A 19,589-nucleotide genomic window follows, 5' to 3' on the forward strand; every position below is an offset into this window, starting at 1 on the left:
AGAGGAAATCAAAAAAACGTAACTTCACTCAATGTGAAGTAGAAGTTATCGTTGGCAAGGTGGAAAGGAGGAGAAAAATGTTGTTTGGAGGGCACAGTGTGGGCATTACTAATGCCAAAAAGGCACTTGAGTGGCAAACGGTGGCAGACGCCGTAAATGCTGTAGCCTCACAACCTCGGAACGTGGTTGAAATAAAAAAGAAATGGTCGGATATCAAAGTCGAGGCAAAAACACGTCTAGCGCTCCATCGCCAGTGTGTGTCTGCCACGGGTGGGGGAAAGGGGACACGGCGTGGTTCCTCCGAGTGCTCCTCTGTAATGCCGGGCCCAAAAGCCTGCATAGGACGGCTCGAGGAAGTCGGAACCGGCTCATAAGCCACTCGTCCTCGTTTGCCAGCAAGTCCTCTTGCTGTCTAAAGATGCGTTCACTCCAAATTCTTACATTTCTCACATCTTCTAAGAGCCCAAGATCAGCCATTGTGCGTCATTACGCATTGTGATGGAGCATTTTATTTCCATCCATTTAATTGCATCTGACAAGCTACAGATGTCGGTAATAATCGACGTGGAAATGGGAAATTGTTCAGCGCAAATGTAATTTCTTGTTGCTTTCTGAATGGTTGAGACATACGCCATACATTGTTTTATCAAAAATAAAACAAATTAAAGGCATATGCATGAATTCCATAATTCCGCAGCTTATGAAGAAATGTTTTACTATGAAAACAACTTTCCCCAATGGACAATTAATATAGCTGTCTGTCTGTCTGTCTGTCTAGGACACATTGACGAGAATATCAGTTTTTTACATTATTTCGTTCTGTTAACTATATTATTTATGAGGATGAATTGCACAACATGCCAATATTGCAGAACATATTTCACTTTTCTTTTTGCAAATATGTGTTCATTTGAATTTCAGTTGTAAGTTTCGTTTGATTTTTTTGTTTGTTTCACTGCTGATCGATCAAACGGGTGTTCGTGTTGGCTGTTAATTGTAAGACTTGCTTTGTGAAGTCTTCATGTTATTTATGAGAGTCAGTATTGTCATTTTCACTTTCACGTGTTTCTTCCATCCGCCGACGGTGTCGCCGTTTCTCATTTCACCCGTTTTTGTGCGTGCACCTGGGTCAGAGCTTGCGTGAAGGACCGCACATTTTCCCGTCAAGTTTGCTTTTTATAAATATCAATTATTAGAAAGTGGCGTACGCCTTCTTTTGTGCGTACGCAATGTTTATAAATGAGGCCCCTGAACTTGCAGGACTGCCCAACCCTGGTTTCTACCTTTCTTTGCCCTGCTCGTCACAGCTTACCTGGATCATGTATGTTCAGTTTACTAGAATCTTTGATCAAAAATACTTTAAGGAAGTCATATCTCAATGGCATTCTCACAGCAGATTTTATACATACATAAGATATGTTTTGAAAAATAATGACTGTAAGGTCTGATTATGAGTCAGCTGCTGGAAAGAACAGATGGTGCAGGTCTGCAGTAAATGAGAATGTAACACGACCTGAGTTTTAAAATACATCATTAGAAATGTCCTGAATTTCATTGAAGCATTGCCTTTCCATTACTTCCTCTCTTAAGTTCACGTCTGCTCTATGGTCTGCTTGACTGTGTGTTTATGAACCACTGCAGGGGTTTCTACCAATAGAGACCATCGTTTTCAGAATTTCCTTGTTAGTCCCACGTCAGTGTTTAGGTTGGCTTTCATTCCTGGTATGGGCCAGCTCAGTGGCCTTGTGGAAGAGTGTCCACCCTGAGTTTGAAAAGTCCCGAGTTCAAATCCATGGTCAAGTGACACCAAAGAGTCTAAAAATGGGACCCAATACCTCACTGCTTGACACTCAGCATAAAGGGGTGGATTGGGGAGTTAAAGCACCAAATGATTCCAGAGCGTGGCTGTGGGCGCAGCTCATTGCTCTCCCAGAGGAGGGGTCAAATGCGGAGAACAAATTTCGCACAACCAGGTGTGTGACCGTTAACGGTAGTTTTCAATTGAAACCGAATATCAGTGGAGAATTAATTGGGACGACAGGGATACTGTGAACGCCCCCTAAAGTACCTGCTGGAATGAAAGTGGAAAGTTACTTTTATCTTTGAGATACGTTTATGGACTAGCGACCTGTAAAAAGCTACCACCATACGAGCGCCAAAAAACAAAAACAGAATTGTTTCTGTTTTTTAATCATTTTTTAATCTTAATATAGTTTTGAAGAAATACTGAGGGGTGGGCGATGTCTGTACATTTCTTTGTTAAATACGCCCCTCATTTTAAAACACAGTTGTGTTGTAAGGCTTCATTCACCTGCTGAGACTGTGTTTGTCTGGCAGTCACTCATCAGTGTCCACCTGTCTCCCCTACCTTCCTGTCTCATCCATTGTGAGGGCTGCCTGCAGCCATCCATTTCTTCCATCACTCCATGTGGCCACATCCATCTCGGTGCAGCCAGACATAGTTAAAACTGTGTCACTGCTGTAGGTGTATACGTGTGTGTGTGTGTGTGTGTGTGTGTGTGTGTGTGGGAGTATGAGTGATAGTGGAAGAAAGACTGAAAAAGTATGAGTGTATTCTTCTTGGTTTATTTGTATGTGCTTTTGATTGACAACACGGCCAAGAACGAGTCAGTGTAGGCTAAATACTCCTTCCAAACCCATCTGTCTGCTGTCTTTAGGTTGACGGTTTGCATTTAAAGGGCATTACAGATGGCAGAGCTTCACAAATGCTTCAAATTGGATAAAACCTTGATAAAAAACACCATTTGATGAAGCAAAAGCACTATTATTTATACTGCTAGGGCCACAAAGTTATCTTTCTGGTTGTCCTCTCCTCAGTGTTGGATTATAGCAGCAACAGACTAAACACAGGTGGCATTTCTTTTCCTTTTTCTACCAAACAAGCATCTCTCTTGGGAGAATTCCTCCGTGGTCTCTCACCAATTGGGAAATGTTGTTTTTGTAACATGTTTTTTCTTCAATTTGACCTTAAACATTTCAAGACCGTCAACAAAAAAAAGGAGCTAGAACCCCAACAGATATTTCACTACAAAGGAGCAGCTTTTTCAGACTGTCCATAAACATGCTCAATTGCCTCTTATTGGCACCATTAAATATCAATGTCTTTAAAGTAAACATGGTTTGGAAAACACTGAAGGGCTTTGAATTCAAAAACAACCAAATCGTGCATTCTGTGGTACACGCACCAAATTTGGCATGGAACTACCTGAGGATCCTGTCTTTGCACCTCCTGCGTTTAATCCCTAGGAGGCGCAATGAGCTTCATCCTTGGGCAAGACCCTTCGTGCTACTGTCTATTTATCTAGCCACACGGGGATTCAAGTCTGGCTCCCCGATGCCGGTCCCCAACCCAGATAAAATTCAGGGTTGTGTCATGTAGGACAGCGGTCCCCAACCCCCGGGTCGCAGACCGGTACCGGTCCGTGGGTCATTTGGTACCGGGCCGCACAGAAAGAATAAATAACTTACATTACTTCTGTTTAATTTATTTCGGAATCTGAAAGATGTTTTATTTTTAAAAATTGCCAGATTATCTGTTCCATCCGCCTATGTCAAGAGTGACATAGGCGCTCTTCTCGGTCACTTGATAGGTTACCGCTAAAATAAAACCCAGGAGCTAGCAAAATGAGTAAAAAACAAACGTCTTTGGTAAGTTTCTTTGCCAAGGTGAAAACACCCAGCCAGGAGACAGAAAAGGAGCTTTCGACTTCCAAAAAAAGAGAGCTACATTTAATAGACAGTACTTCTTTTTTGCACCATGAGTGTCGGAAGGGGAGAGGATGATGACACCTGTGCGATATACAATGTCCTGCGTATCAAAATAAAAGCTCAGGGTTTGTCTGGTCACTTCTCTGTTCCTGCTTCATCGTAGCATTGCTATAATAATCATCTGCCTACATCTTAAAGACCGGTCCGTTAAAACTTTGTGTGACGTCATACCGGTCCGTGTCGTATGAAAGGTTTGGGACCACTGATGTAGAACATCAGGCATATAAATCTCTGCCAAACCACCTGTGCAAGTCAATGAAAGTTGATTCCCTATGGTGACCCCTGAAAAAAAAAGTGAACAACAATATTTGCCACAAGAAAAATCCAAAATGACAGCAGTTTATAAAGATACGTTACAACATTTTTACAAAAATATTCAATGTCTATTTGCCGCAGTCTCAACAAAATGGGCTGTTCATGCGCAAAATGTAGTCTTTAAACATGTGGGGTACCTTCAAGAATACTATTATATGTATATTATATACATTAAAAAATATTTGATTTTCTTGTGCTTTTCTGAAAGATTGGATCCTAAGGTACATCCATGCCAAATTTGGTGCTTGTATTACAAAATCCCCAATAATTTTAATAACTGGCTTCACTAAAAACTCCACTCGCATTGTTGACTTCTTGTTGGCCCCCGGGTCTGTGTGTGATTTATGGTCAGCCACAGGATGGTACTGGGGCAGTGGTTCAGGCAGTGCCATGGGAGACCATGTAACCGAACTTTAGCAGTTCAGTAATTACTGTCCTTCTTTGTATTCAGTTGTGGGACCTGTTGGGGAGCAGCTTTTCACAGTTGGTGTCAAAGTGTTTACTGTTCACCTGCCATTACTAACTAAATGGGAGTAACATGAAAATGACCGTTGTTCAGAGTCTAAAAGTGAGTTCATTAGATGCTGCATCACCGGTGCATCCTGTGAGTCATTTAGGAGGATCATACTGAGATAAAAAAAGGCCATGAAAGAAGTAACCCTGCTATAGTTTTAAATGAAAGATAAAAGCCTTTAGGGGCAAATGACAAACAAATATTATTATTAGACATTTCAGTCACATAATGTAACTGTTTTACCTTCTGCTCACCTGGAAAAAAAACAATCTGATTTTTCTCTGTCATGATTTGTGGTAGGATTTGTTTTCAGGTTCCCCACTCTCTCTTCTCACATCACCTGTGTAGCCAAGTCACACTTAGGTGTTCCACCTGTGCAGTCATGCTTCCTCGCCTTCTCTGCCGGTTTGTTGTGCCTTAGCTCATATTCAAGCAGTCTGTTCTAGTTTCTGGAGGCTTCCCCCATCTGTTTCTTTCCCTGGTGAGATGGACAATGCACTGTAGGCAGGGGGGGAGCCTTCTGCCCTGCATTAAAGATAATGTTCTGTGGCTGACCATCCAAAAAAGGAATACTTATGTAAACTCTTATGTACTCTTATATAAGGTTCTATGTTGCTAATAACCAAAAAAGGAGAATGTCTTGATATGTTTATGATGTTTCTATGACTGACCCCCAAAAGGAATGTTTAATATAAAGTTTTATCCTGTTAAGGGAGGACTCTGTAGACAATGTTTAGAATTTTATCCTGTTACTGACCCGTAAAAGGAGTGCTCTGTAGAAGATATTCTGACATGTTTATGATGGTATAGGATGAGTCTACTTGCAGGGTGAGCCTGCGGGAAGGGACCGGCCCTCCTTTTCCTCACGCTCATCAAAGAATATAAAAGATAAGGAAGCCCAACTTTATTCAGAGTCTGCTGTGGGTTACGTACGAACGCCCAGCCGGAGTTTTGTTTCAAGCCACTCTATCGGGACTGTTGGCTCTCCAGTCCGTGTGTCACGGTAGGGGCAGATGAAATGTTTTCTGTTGAAACTGCATGGCTTAAACTCCTGTGTTATGTTGTGTGACTGTTTTGAAGCGGGGAATAAAAAGACACATTTTATTCTAGCTTGCAGTCTTTGAGTCATTTGTTTCTGCTCAGTGCCTACCTCCCTCGAACCTGCAAAAAATTATTTCATAAAACACCTGGTTACAATTTTAGCCAATTTTCCCTTTCAGGCATCTGCCTGTTCTTCTAACCTCAAGTTTTGGCTGAGAATTGCATAATTTGCATTTGTGCATCTCTTCTCTTGAATAATCGTGCATGAACTTCAGCCTTCCGTGATGATGGATTTCCATCACCATTCTTACCTCTCCTTCAACGCGAGCTGCTGTTGAAGCTTGGGGTTCCCCCCTTATCAGATGCCATTCCTCCAGTACTCTCTTTTTTTATCTCTTTCTCAGCTTTTAAAGAATCACGATTATCTTTTATTTTGGGCTTGACATTTGTGAATTCTATTTTTCAAGCTCCCCTTATTTTCCCCTTTGCCCCTTATATTTTACCCCAAAAGATCTCCTGATAAAGTTTATTCCTGTGTTTGGGCCATCCTGCACTTTAACCTTTAAAAAATGACTTTTAAATTAAAATAAAATAAAAAATAAAAATCGGAATATTTGCATTGCTAAAGCAACAAAAAGACGTTATTGCATCAGTGGGTTTGATACCTAACATGAAAAAGGAGCATAAAAAGTCAAACTAAACTATGTGAAATGAAAGAAAATATTAAAGCTTTTTTTTTTTTTTAAATGTGCTTTCTTCTGCCTTCCATACACACTATTGCAAAGAATTCTTTCTGCTTCTAAAAGCAACATACTATAAATTATTCCCCCCCTAATGTGTAAGTCAATGTTTAATTTTTTTTTGTTATGCATCAAAAGCCTTTAAACTTAAAAAAGAATAAGACTGCTCCTCTTAAATTCAAATCCCTCTAACCATTGTGTACATTTCCATTACACACTAGAGACATTTTTTTGCCCAATTACCGCTTTAAATAAGGACTTATTGTTCTTTTGCTGCTCTTTATGCTATCATAAAGTCTGGCATTTGATTTCATGGTATTTGAGTTAAATGGCGGCAGCTTCAATAATTCTTTTTCTGGATTATTAAAGTAAAAAATTGTGTTTTCATTAAAATTTTCCATTTAATGCCTTACAAGTAATTCATTTATGCAAGGGAATATTTACACAGTGATTAAAAAACATATGAAATAAGCAATGTTTCACAATGAGTCAAATGTGAGTCATAGATGGGGGGGTATTTTTCACCGAAAAAAAAAGTAGTCATGTCCCAATAGGAAGGCCATTTAGATTTAATTATTTTCATCCTTTATAATTTCATTTCATAATTGATTTAGCTGTGTTCTAAAAAGCACTACATTGATTTCAATGTATTACAATACGGTAAAAAAAGGAACAAAATCCATCAATCCTGCCAAGCAGAGAAAATGTGCAGCTGTAGAGCACATGCCTAAAAACTGCTGTCTTCATAAATTAAATATAAACCCGCAGGACTGCAGACATTTTAGTCCCTCACATTGAATCATACACTTACTTATACAATCATGAAAGACCCTGACAGAAATGCATCAGAATTAATTACTACAGACATGAAAGAGAAGAAGGCAGTAAAGAGCCAGAGTTAGAGTAGGGGGGTGGAGGGCGGACACTTGTTGACATTTCTATGGGTCTGTATAATCAAAGGCTCAGAGTCTGTGATCTGTCCCTCGCGCTGTGTCTTAGACCACAGATGCTATCAGCAAATCACGGAAAAAATGATTAAGTATGAATGAAAATTGTGAGCTGTCTTGTAAAGAATAATTGTGATTACTGTATTTAAAAAAGGTAATTTTAAAGCAAGAAAACTGAATGGCGAAGATCTACAGCTAATTTTTTTTTAGCTCTGATTGTGTTTTTCAATGATCTAAAGGGGTTGGGATGGATGTACAGTAAATGTTTATTTCTTTTGTGTATTTTTTTTTTTTTCAAAAGACATGGGCAAAGATACATCCTCTGCTTGTTACAACCCCAAAGCTAATAAAGTCATCTATCTGTCACCTTGGATACAACTGTCTGCATGACTGCCTGGGTTTTCAGAATAGCATGGAGCAACAGCTGTCTGCAAACAGCAGCAGAATGTTGCACACTCCTGTGGAGTGAAGCACACAAATGAAGCTCAACAAGGTACATTTGTTTCACTGTAAAATCCTGCGATTTCACAGCATAGCAAGGCAATACCAATTGTTAAATGTTTTAATGCAAACAATTGTGCTTAATGAAGTGAAAAGAAAAATAAATGATAAAAATACATGAAGTATTTCAACCATCACCGTTTAAAAAAATAAATAAATCAATAATTAATTTAGTTATGTCCTTAAAAGAACTTTACTTCATACTATATTAATATCATTTTATATGATTTTAGAAATTTTTAGTAAAAATGGACTTAACAAATAAAATTATTTATCAGCCTTTTATGTAATGAAGCAAAATTACCAACAAATTAAGAGCAAATTGTAGTTCAGCATCTCATCAAAAATCAACTTTAGATCAGGTTCAGATCAAGAAATGTCCTACTTCCTCAACACTTCCAACCTTCCTAATTTTATTACGGACCGTGTCACCAGAAGACAGCCCTGTATGTCAAACCCTTAGTGGGTCAGTCAATTTTCTAGGCTACAAAAGTGTCATTTGACATCTTTCAGATAAAATGTTAAAACTAAACAGAGAAATGAACCCAACCGCTGCAAAAAAATGCTAAATCGTTGAGAATGTTATTGTTGAAAGCCCAAAAACTGACTGAAGCCGGCAGTCTGTGAAAAAACCCAACAGGTTTTGAAGTATCTTAACATTTCAACCTTTTAATGTGAATTGTACTGGATATATACAGTTCATGCCTTATATCCTAAATTACATTTCACCAAAATTCATACCTGCTTTCTTCCCTGTTTATTTGTTTTTTGCAAGGTGTATTTATATCAGATGTTTTTTTTTTTGTTTTAATCTTCTTTCGTGTGAGCATAACTGTTCGGGAAAATGTTGTTTTTCTTCCTGATATTTTATAATATAGCTTTTAAGAGTTTAATACCTCCACAAAAACAGAAAATGTACATCTTAACAACAAAAACTGGTGTTTATAATACTGCAGGATTCAACTCTTCCAAATTCCAGCCAAACAGTGACATTCATAGCACTTTGGACTGTAACACAGAAATTAACCTTATATTAACAGTGCAAAAAGGACAAAACAAAACAATAAAAAAACACTAAACTGCTCAAGAAGAAGAGACCAACTACATTCACAAGGAAAGCCAGAATTGACATTTAAATGGTTCATCCAGGTTTGGTCATCTTGGTGAACTGTCTCAGAAAAAAACAAAAAACTGACTAGAGATAGAGGAGTGCTTTAAATACCAGAATACTCACCAAAACAAACAAGAAACACACATCATTGGTGTATACAGAGGATGCCACAGCAGATTGTTTCTTAGGTAGACTCAGGTGCTTTGGAAGAGTATACTTTCAGATAACCTTTTAAGGCTTTGAAGATTTTCTGTGGAATAGGTGAGCTGGAGCAGTGGAGCCAAACCAGGGGACAGGAAGAAGCCAACTACATTTACAGAGAAGGCCAGCTCAGTCTAGGGTCATGTCCCCAAGCCACAGAAAGGCAGTAGGTAATAGACAGATGATGGCAAAACCCTCATCCCTAATAGCAGACCATTCACTATAACAGCTCTGGGCAGCTTCGGTAGCAGCTGGTTGGAATAGAGCGCTACCACATACTGTACATTGTACAGCTGGAAAGCTGTGCATTTTGGATTGCTTTAGATCAACTTGTTCACTCAGAGACATAAAAAGCAGTTTTTAGTTGTGCAAAAATAACTTTTAAACTATAACTATCAACAGGTATGTATGACATTCATTAGAATAGCTCTGCTGGTAATATGCAGAAATTCTTCTTACCTTGGCGATTTGGACACACCAGTTGAGCAATAGCTGTGATCCAATGTTGTCCTTGTGCTCATGGACATAATCAAGCAGACAGCCGTGAGGCATCAGCTGTGTAACAAGCTGGATGGTGGGACTCAGGCACACACCCAACAGTCGCACCAGGTGAGGGTGCTCCATGCTCGCCATGATCAGAGCCTCCTGAGAGAGACAGATGCAGCCAGGCATGAGACCATAAACATGAGACATGTTTGCATGCTCGTAAACAGCAATGATGTATAAAAAGAGAATCCAGACAATAAAACAAACCAGTTTTTACATTCTGTGACTATAACTGACTTATTTCCATTGAAGCTCATTTCTAAAGTAAGATGTTTTTAAAACCTTATTCACATGGACCTGTACAGAAGGTTGACCCGTATCAGTGCTGTGAGTTTTTGGGTGGTACGGGCCCGTAGAGAGGAGCAGCCGCATCTTAAAGGGAGCGCAGGTGTCTTGCAGTTTTCCAGAGGCTCATATGGCCATCTTAAGGGACGTGATGAAAATGGAACATACCAATGTCATACACGTGGTAAATATTGTGAGGCATTTTTAAGAATACTGCAAGTTGCATACACTTATGATGCACGGCGGATGGTGTAATTCGATGCCCTTACGCCACCCTCTAGTTGTTGCTAAGGTACACGTACTGCCCACTTACTGTTCGGCCGCAAATGTAGCACACACGGGGTGTGCAGGTGATATACATTGGAAGCCTACACAAAATCTGATTGCCTGATTTCCTAAATTCCAACAGTCAGGCTGCACGCCAGGACCATGCAAGAAGTGCATACTTATCACTAGAACAGCACCAATGAGCTCCCAGTACAGTGCACAGGATTTGGGGGGTGGGTTGAAAAAAGAGAAAAAATGTGTCCCCCCCTTAAGTGTTGCTTCAGTGTTCCTTACAACCTAATGCGTGGCCTTTGCCGCATGTTATGGATGGTGTCCCTGTTAATTTACGGAAGTTCCAACCGTTTGAAAATTGATAATGAAGGAGAAATTAATATTTGCGGCGTATGTGCCCGGCTAGAATTCTACGACACTAAGTCTTTCATATATCAGAATAGAGCTGTGGAAGAAAAAGCCTTGAGAAAGATTGATGAGATTTGCACCACTTCAACATTTCACACAAAGCTTCTTCCAACTGTGGGTGGTGGACAGGTGCTGGAAAACTGTAGAAAACGGAGAGGAATAGCTTCTCTGTTTGTCCAGTGTGAACCCAGTGGGGTAAAGGCGCGTCACATGCCCGGCTTGCATGTAGCTAGAGGCTTAAAATGCAACTATGGGTGCTCAAAAGCTGAATGACATATTCATGGGATTGATTTTTAGGTTGTGACATTTTATTAAGCTATATAAACATTAAAACCTTTGAAGGACTTTACCTTCCATGAGGCTCAGCAAAGCCTTTATGCTGAGAGAAGCCAACGTCTCACCACTCCCACCTAGTTGAAGTTAGATTTGAATTGATTTACTGCTTATTATTTTCAGGGAGAATCTAAAATTGATGTTCCACGACACAGTGCAGAACACAGTACAAGCTTCCCTTGCCCCAAAGACAGTAATCTAATAAATAGCTAGTATTTGAGTCAGTTAGCCTCAGACAAGCCAACAATCCACTTTACTGTAACTGATATTTACTTAGCTAACTCATCTGCTTTTAAACAAATGATTTAACACAAATAGCTTTTGTATGTTAGATGATCCAAGTTTCCATCTTTAGCTGTAGAAGAAATAACATAAAATTGAAATTCCTTTTCATAAAGATTAAAGCTGAAAAAGAATACTCTGGAAGCGACGCAAACCCTCCAGCGGTTTGCACTATTCTGTTTTATTTTTTCCTGTAATTGTAGAGCAGAAAAACGGTTTCCAACTGCAGACACCAATCCCAACACACTTACTGCGCTCACATAGCACTCGTGTTAATGTCAATGCCCAAGCAGACATTGAAAGCATTAAACACCACCAGAGTATTATTCCCTTTTCAAGCCTAGACTGACCTGCTACAGATCATAGGACATCTTATTCTGTTTAAGGCTGAAGTTTCACTTGAAGTGAGGAGCAAATTTCCACTCCAATCAAAAGTCCTACAATCTTATAAAGATACCCAACTTCAAAGTAAGCCAACACTTTAGGACTTTCAAAATTTCTTATAGCGAGATAAAATGTAGCAACAGTTGTGTATTTACTGTAGATGTTGGGTTTAGTTTGATCCAAATGTCAGCAGTAAAAATGTTTTTTATTAGATCAGATGCACACTTCTCCCTAGTAGTAATCTTAAAATAAATCACATTAAATGCAAGGGAGGAAGTATACTACTTGAATACTTCTTCAGACTGAAATGGAACATTTTAAGAGAGAGAGAGAGAGTCAAAAATAGACAATTTATTTGCGATGCAACTTATAATTTGGTGTGCCTTATAATGCGAAAAATATGGTAGGTTTGTTTGATAGTAAAGCACAGCAAAGCCATACATTATTCTGAAAATATATTTATACAAAAGTTACCCATAACCTGCCAGAAGTCAACCAATCAGTAGACACCTGGCATTAGATTGTGAATTCCAGGAAATCCCAACTTCTATTATTCAGATTTGTACCAAACACTTTATGCAAGTCACTGTTTGGAATAGACTGGAAAGCCACAGAACTAAAATACTTGAGGATTAAAATTTTAAAAGATTCGAATTTGATAACAACTAAAAATTCTACTTCCCTGATTAAAATCCTCAAATAAGATATAATTAGATGGTACCTGATACCCTTTTTGGATCTTGCGCAGAGTGTAGTCAGAGTGTAGTGCAGTCAAGATGAATGTTTTACCAAGGCTTTTATATTTGTTCCAATCAATTCCATCTGAGGTACCTATGAATATCCTCCAAGAGATTGACAAAACTGTCTCACGATTCATTTGGCAAGGTAAAAAGCCAGGAGATACAACAATTGGCAAAAAAACAAAGGGGGCTCTTGTTTCAGGATTTTCAAAAGTATTTCCAGGCAGCCCAGATAAGTCGCCTCATTGATATATGTGATGTTACATACTAATGGAAGGAGGTTGAATGCTTGATGTGTGTGTGAAATCCCAATACATCTTTAATTGACAACGGTATTCACTCAAAAAACAAAAAATATTTAAATTAAGCAACCCTTGGACTAAAGACAAGTTAAATAACTGGTGAAAATTGGTCAGGGAATATAAGGACCCCTTGCCTACCAATAATTTGGACTTATTATGGCCCTAAATTTATTCGTAACACAATTGACAGTAAGTAAAAAAAAATGGTCAAGTAGTGGTCTTATAATCTATGATAAATTGTTGGATAAAGAGGAAATCTTAAAAGTTCCCAAGACCTAAAAAATGCATATAACATAAAAAACAAAGATTTTGTTTTTTTTTGTTTTTACAGATTCCTCCAAGTGAGACATTATTTAGAGTAAATAATTAAAGCAAAAACTGAATTTCCATCTGAACTATTAGAAGTTTACCTAAAACTTCTCAGCTTCTCCCATCAGGGGTCGCCACAGCGAAACAACCCTCCCTCGAGGATGAGATGCATGGTTAACTTGGCAATGTTTTATGCCGGATGCCCTTCCTGACGCAACCCTCTCAATCCAACCGGGCTTGGGACCAGCACAGCGGCGGAGAGGGGAACAGGGAGCAGCCCGGAATTGAACCCTGGTTTCACGGACGGAAGGCGCCGCAAACCAGCACGAGCTAAACCGGCCCCCCTCCCTAGATTGTATAGAATGATCCTGAATATTTAAGGTAATGATGTAGATTATTCAAAGGAAAAATGGGAAAAAGAAGGGGGGTTCAGGTTACAATTGGAAGATTGGGAGGACATTTAATTTGCATGGAAAAATACAATTTGCTTCTTTAGGGTACCTTCGCAGGGTGTCTCCTCAGGAAGGGACACTTTCTGCTGGAAAAAATGTGGGACAAAGGGGGCTGGGCATAACCACATATTCTGGACATGCCCAAAACTTTCATCGTTTTGGATTCAATTTAGGAATAATATGAAAAAAAAAACTGGGTACTGTCCTGCTGCACAAGTTTGAGACCCTGTATCTTAAGAAAAGACTAGTTAACCTTGTAGACTGCAAGAAAAAGTACATGTATAATATTCTGTTGATTGCTGGGGAAAAGTGTATTACAAGAAGACGGCTAATGATGTTACTCCTACATCTGATGACTGGGTAAATCTGGTTTGAGATATTCACATAGAGGAGAAATTGGCATATTTGATAAAGACTGAATCAGACAGATTTATCAACCAATAGAAACCTTTATTCCAATAATTAGACCCCAACTAAATCCTTAGTAAGCACAGTACTATCTTGTATGAAACTTTGATTTTATTTTTTTTTACAATTTTGTTTTATTATATATTTTTCAGTAATATGTTCTGAGTGTTTCTTTTACTTAAAAAGTTGGACTGTTTCTTTTTCTGTTCATGTTTAAAAAACGAAATGAAAACTGCAAGAACTGTAGAGTTTCTAAGTACTGTATCAGAATACAATACATCGTTCCTAATGAAAAAGTATATGGGAAAAAAGGATTGTGTCTTAATCTGATAAAAATAACAGGAAGGGTTAGAACTAAGCATTAAGCATGCAAACTCAAACTTTTTAAATATTCAAAATCATTAACACACTGTCCTCTTACAAAGATAACTGTGGCAGCAAGGGATTTTGATGGATATTTTAATGTTTTTTTTTCTAAAATATATTACAGATAAGGAGCTAGAAACAACAAACGAGCCAGCACATGCACAATCAAAATGACAAGAAGTGTCTCTGTATGATAAAAAGGGATGACAGTTTAATTCTAAAGTCTGATATCACTTCACTTTGCAGATAGTTTATATATATGTCTACTTACGAAATAAATAAATTAAAAATATACTTGAATTTACAATACAGCATTGTTTTATGAAGGTTTAGCAAAAGAATATTGCAGAAAAACCTTTTAATTGCATTTTAGATTATTTATTTGCACAGATTATAGGTTAAATAGATCTAACTCTACTCTAAACACTACATTAAAATATAAATAGTATTTCCTTCTATTTAAGTAATTTGTATAAAACAAATATAGCCCTTCTTCTGAAGATTTGGAATTTTATTTACCTGTGGATTTCAAAATGACTCAACCACTTGACTGGAACCCACATTCAGTACTTGAAAATATTGAACTCCTCTGCCTTTATAATGTCTGTTTCTGCGCACAAAAGAGATTAAGAAGTGATCCTCTGTTGAAAATTAAGAATTAAAAGGGTGAAATACTTTTTGAGTTGTCTTTTTGATAAAAATGCAATTGAGGGTTGAATTATGGATAACAAATGTTTGTGTACCAACTTAACAAAAAGTGAAAATGTAGGATGGCTGCGTATTTTGATTGGGATCAGACTGATTCCTAAAAAAATGACAAAAGGGGAACTTTTTTGAGCTGGGTCCTACAAAGTTCACATTCTGTTTATTTTTCACATTCTGTTTATTTAAAAAAAGTTTTTTAAGGAAAATAAAATGTATTTTTAAATAACTTTAAAATTACTTTATAAGAACGTAAACACTTTTGTATAGTAGAAATATTTGATCAAAATAAAAATAAAAACTTAAATATATTTAATTTTTATAAATAAATTTGTAGTGAACTGACAGAAATTTTAATTTGGCTAAAGTTAGTCAAAAAGACTTTTGAAAGACTAATTTCAATTTAACTTAAACAACAACACTGTATTTTGTACCTTATTGTACCTTTTTTAAGTCATGTACAGACCTGCCTGGGAGAATGGACATACACTTATATAATCTGTGCATTAGAAAATCAGAGCTAAACAGAAAAACATAATCCCAGTACTTACCTTTTTCTTCTATTCCTATTAGATTTTCAAACACACCTGTAGCTGTGACCCTGATAGACTGACTTTACTAAAGTTAGTAAGAGGAGCATCATGTGGAGATGTTTTTCTTTTGCTGATCCAAAACTCCGAAATACAGATGTACCACACAAATGAGGTGAAAAAAGGTCCTGTGAGTCTGGACATAGACTCAGGAAATACATTTTACGAAGAGCCTAAAATATTGACACCAACACTCCCTAAATATCCTGACTGATTCTTAAACCTCAGTGTCAAAAGTAGCCGGAGAAAGTGCATGGAAAATGCATTTGAAAATCCTGTAGAATCAGTCCTGCATAGGATTTTGATGTTGCATCACAGACAGTTCCTTTGCCCTTTTTGTACGTGAAAAGTGTGTAAAGGAGAGATTCGTCTTTATTCCAATAGCCTGCACTATAGGAACCAGTCCTGACTCGGTTGGAGGGCGTTTAAGCATTGTCACTTCACAGTGTGGCTGTGTCTGCAGAGTGTGCATGATCTCTCTAGGCTGTCTAGGTTTTCCCCAGGTGTTCTGGCTTTGTCTGACAGTCTAAAGAATGTGAGTTAACATTTTTACTGGGATTGCCGACTGGGGACAGAAATAGCTTTGAGCATATGCACACTTGTATTTTGTGTTTCCATCTGTGGTCTTTCATGGTGTGACACAATTTTCAAAAAATTTAAATCCCTCGATGCCTAAAAATTCCTGTTTTTTTTTTTTTTGCTTTCAAAATGCTTCATGTAATTTTTGAGCAGCAGTGGTTTGATGCATAAATGAATATTGGTTTTTAACATTGTTTGGACAAGTGGGTTTTTTTTTTTTAGGTGCCAATGGGTAAAAACATATCCATGAAATACAAAGATACCCTGATGAAATACAAAGACCTTCTGATTAAAAAAAAGAAAAAATGCAGAAAAACAGAAACGAGGATGACAAATTCTCCAATCAAACTAAGAGACAAACAACATTTTTGATAAACAGTTTTTATGAATTGAATGTGTTCTAAAAATGCTATCTAAAGTAAGAAAAAAATATTTAACAAAGTAATTCCATTTCATGGGAAAAGGATTTTAAACTGCATCCTAAGTCTTTTAAACTTTTTTTTCTATTAAATTATAGCCAAGTTTGATCATCTAGTCCATGTTTCACATCTGTTTGGAATCCATGACAATTGATTTTCTATCAGCCGGAAAATCTTCTAATTTATTTGAAAATGTTTTAATTCCATTTTCATAAAATGTCTTTATAAATCCACACCCATGATATATTAGTTATAAAACATTTGCATGAATTTTTAAAAACTGAAATTTGAAATTCAGTCTTTTGTTGTGCTCCTTAGATAAGTCTTACTACACTTCCTTATCTTATTAGATGACGGGGAATATGTGCATGCATTGTGTTCCATATCAGAACACATGCAGCAACAGCTTGTAAGCATGGTAAATGTAATCTTGGTCACCTTCCCAACAAAACTTCCTGTACCTCCTCCTCCAATTAAGTCTGACAAACACCTGTATTTATGCCAGGTATGCCGTAGGATTTCACACTTGGTTTCATGATCATTAGAAGAGCTCTGAAAGTAAAACACTGAACATAAAACTAAAAAAAAATAACACGTATGATATTCATCAGAGTCACATGGAAAGACTCTTCCTTAAAGGCTGTCAGAGTAAAAGGAGAGCATGACTGCGAGCGGGTCGCTTTCAATGTGTGCGCTTACGCTGATGAGCGTTATTTCATCTGCATTGCATCATCACAGTGTAATAATTTAGATTTATTTTTCACTTTTCCCTTTGAAATGTGCCAAGCTACAAATGTTTAATACATGGAGTCTTATGAACTGTGTGAGGAGCCTGCTGCATGTGTTATGTATGTTCTTCTTTCTGCAGGTAAGGTTCTTAGAGGATCCAAAAAGGCTCTTTTGTCTTAATGCTTGTTTTTAAGCAGATTAGTATAATTACATGCTTTAAAATGAAATAAATAAAGCAGAAAAAAATAGAGTTTATAAGTGACTGTTGTATTATCAATTTTTTTTATTACTTGAAGTTTTTTTTTTTTCCTTTTTATTAAACAAACACATTATCTATTTGACTCATTTGTTTGGGGAAGTTTTAAGTCAATGCATGAAATCAATACTGAAATATTAAAATAGTGCAATAATTAAAAACAATGTTTTGACATTTGGGCTGCATTTTTGGGGGGGCGTACAGAGTTCAGTAAATTCGATTCTTATTGCAAAGTCCCTTCTGAACATACTCACATCCATGAACTCCACATTGGCCTTTGGTCCGGTGGTTTCGTTGAGGATTTTAATGGCCACAGGTATTTTCACTGTTTCACCTTCTGGGATCCAAATACCCTGAAAAGGAAAAAATACAAAACAGAGGCTATGTGAATATACAAATTGTCAAAAAAAACAGAGTTTATGAAAATCAGTTTTTCAGATGAGTCAAAATGTTGGTGAAGCTAAAGGGTTCAATAATAAAGCTTTAAAAGTTTTCTTTTTTTTTTTTTCTAACACCTGGTCTGTCCGGCTGTCACAATAAGTGAGAGCAGATTTTATTGGTCCACTTTTATCACAAAATTGAAACTTTTGTACTAACTTCACACATGACTTTCCATTCATTTTAAAATGATTTTGATTCACACACAAATATCTGTTATTTCATGTCTACAAAATTTGTTTTTAAATAACAACTGAGAGATTACATCAATCTCACTGTATGTATGGAAACTATAATGTACACATTAACATTTGAATAAAAAAGATTGACAGGCTTTTCTTCATATTTATGAGAACATTAGTTCCCCTGATAAGCCTCAATGTTTTATGAAACATATATTCTACATTTTGAATTTGCTTCTGCACTGCAAAAACATAAAATATCAAGTATTTAAGTTTAGTTTCTACATTAACTATCTTTTTACGCTTAATATTACTGGTAAAAAATTACTAGTAACTTTTCGGAAAGATTAGTTGTTTTGAGGCAACACATTTTATTATTATTTTAGTCATTTGATTAATTAAACATCTTATTTTAATTGATATTTCTAATAAAATAAGTTTGACTGACTCATAATGTACATTGAAGTTTGACAATGTTATCTTTAAATGTCTAGTTTTTGTCTTATTTTAATTGTTTCAAAACAAGCATAGTTGGAGTGATTTAGCACTTAAAATTGTATTTTTTATTTTTTGGGGCAGGGGAGAGTATCGACAAATATGGATTATGTCAATCGTCAAGTATGGCAAATCAATAAACTCCTTAGAGAACAACTTTGATCAGATGCTGTAAACAGAAAAAAATGACATTTCTGGGAGTAAAGTTTTTCTTTTATTATTATGATTATTACTGCTCCCATTTCAGCCCCAACCAAATGTTGCACAGATGATGACCCTGACTACCATTCTCTTTTACTGTCACCCCAGGGTTTGCAGTGTGTGCAGTTATTTACTCTTTTTATGTTCTGGGCTTTAGCCTTACACCGCATAACCTGTTATTAATGATCCTGAACTCGTTGTGGAAGATGTGGGATTTCTTTGACATTGTGTGTGATTTACAGCACTACAAGGTTTCGATCTGTGCCACATGGCTGACCTCTAAGTCACGTATGATTTTCTGTGAAATCTCTGCTCCTCTAGAAATGTCCTGTTTAGTGTTTCGAAACTGCTGGACGCTAGAAATGACATAATTTGCAATTATTGGCTTAAAGTTATGGAAACAACTCAGTGTGGAGTTTGGGTCAGCAGAGTATGTGACCTCTCATCCAGCAATGCCTATGTTTATTTAGGTTTCAATAATTTATTTCATGTTGTCAAGGTTACCTGATGAAAACTTAGCAGGTTGTGTTTTCAAAGAAAAGAGGAAAAAGGTTGCTACTAATTGCAAGGTTAGTGCTGCATCAAGCCCTCATCTTCATTGTTATCATCATTATGGGAGCAATTCCGCCAAAACAAAAAAGTGAACCAACATTTTTGCCATCATTTCTGTCTCTGTCAAAATTATATCTACATTTTTTTGGATAAATTGACAAATTATTCATTATATTCTGTTGTAAACTGACTT

At 37.1% G+C, this 19,589-nt stretch overlaps 1 protein-coding gene across 1 annotated transcript in view; it reads right to left on the minus strand.

The window, feature by feature from the left end:
* Positions 1 to 19,589, minus strand: part of erbb4 (erb-b2 receptor tyrosine kinase 4) — a 298,636-nt gene that overhangs the window by 29,596 nt on the left and 249,451 nt on the right. The window contains exons 19-20 of the mRNA XM_011489669.3: positions 17,783 to 17,881; positions 9,619 to 9,804 (exon numbers count right to left, since the gene is read on the minus strand). Of these exons, the coding sequence (XP_011487971.1) occupies positions 9,619 to 9,804; positions 17,783 to 17,881 (285 nt within the window). The remainder of the gene's footprint in view (positions 1 to 9,618; positions 9,805 to 17,782; positions 17,882 to 19,589) is intronic.

Source organism: Oryzias latipes, chromosome 21 (genome assembly GCF_002234675.1).
Source record: "Oryzias latipes chromosome 21, ASM223467v1".
In the NCBI taxonomy this organism is placed as follows: Eukaryota; Metazoa; Chordata; class Actinopteri; order Beloniformes; family Adrianichthyidae; genus Oryzias; species Oryzias latipes.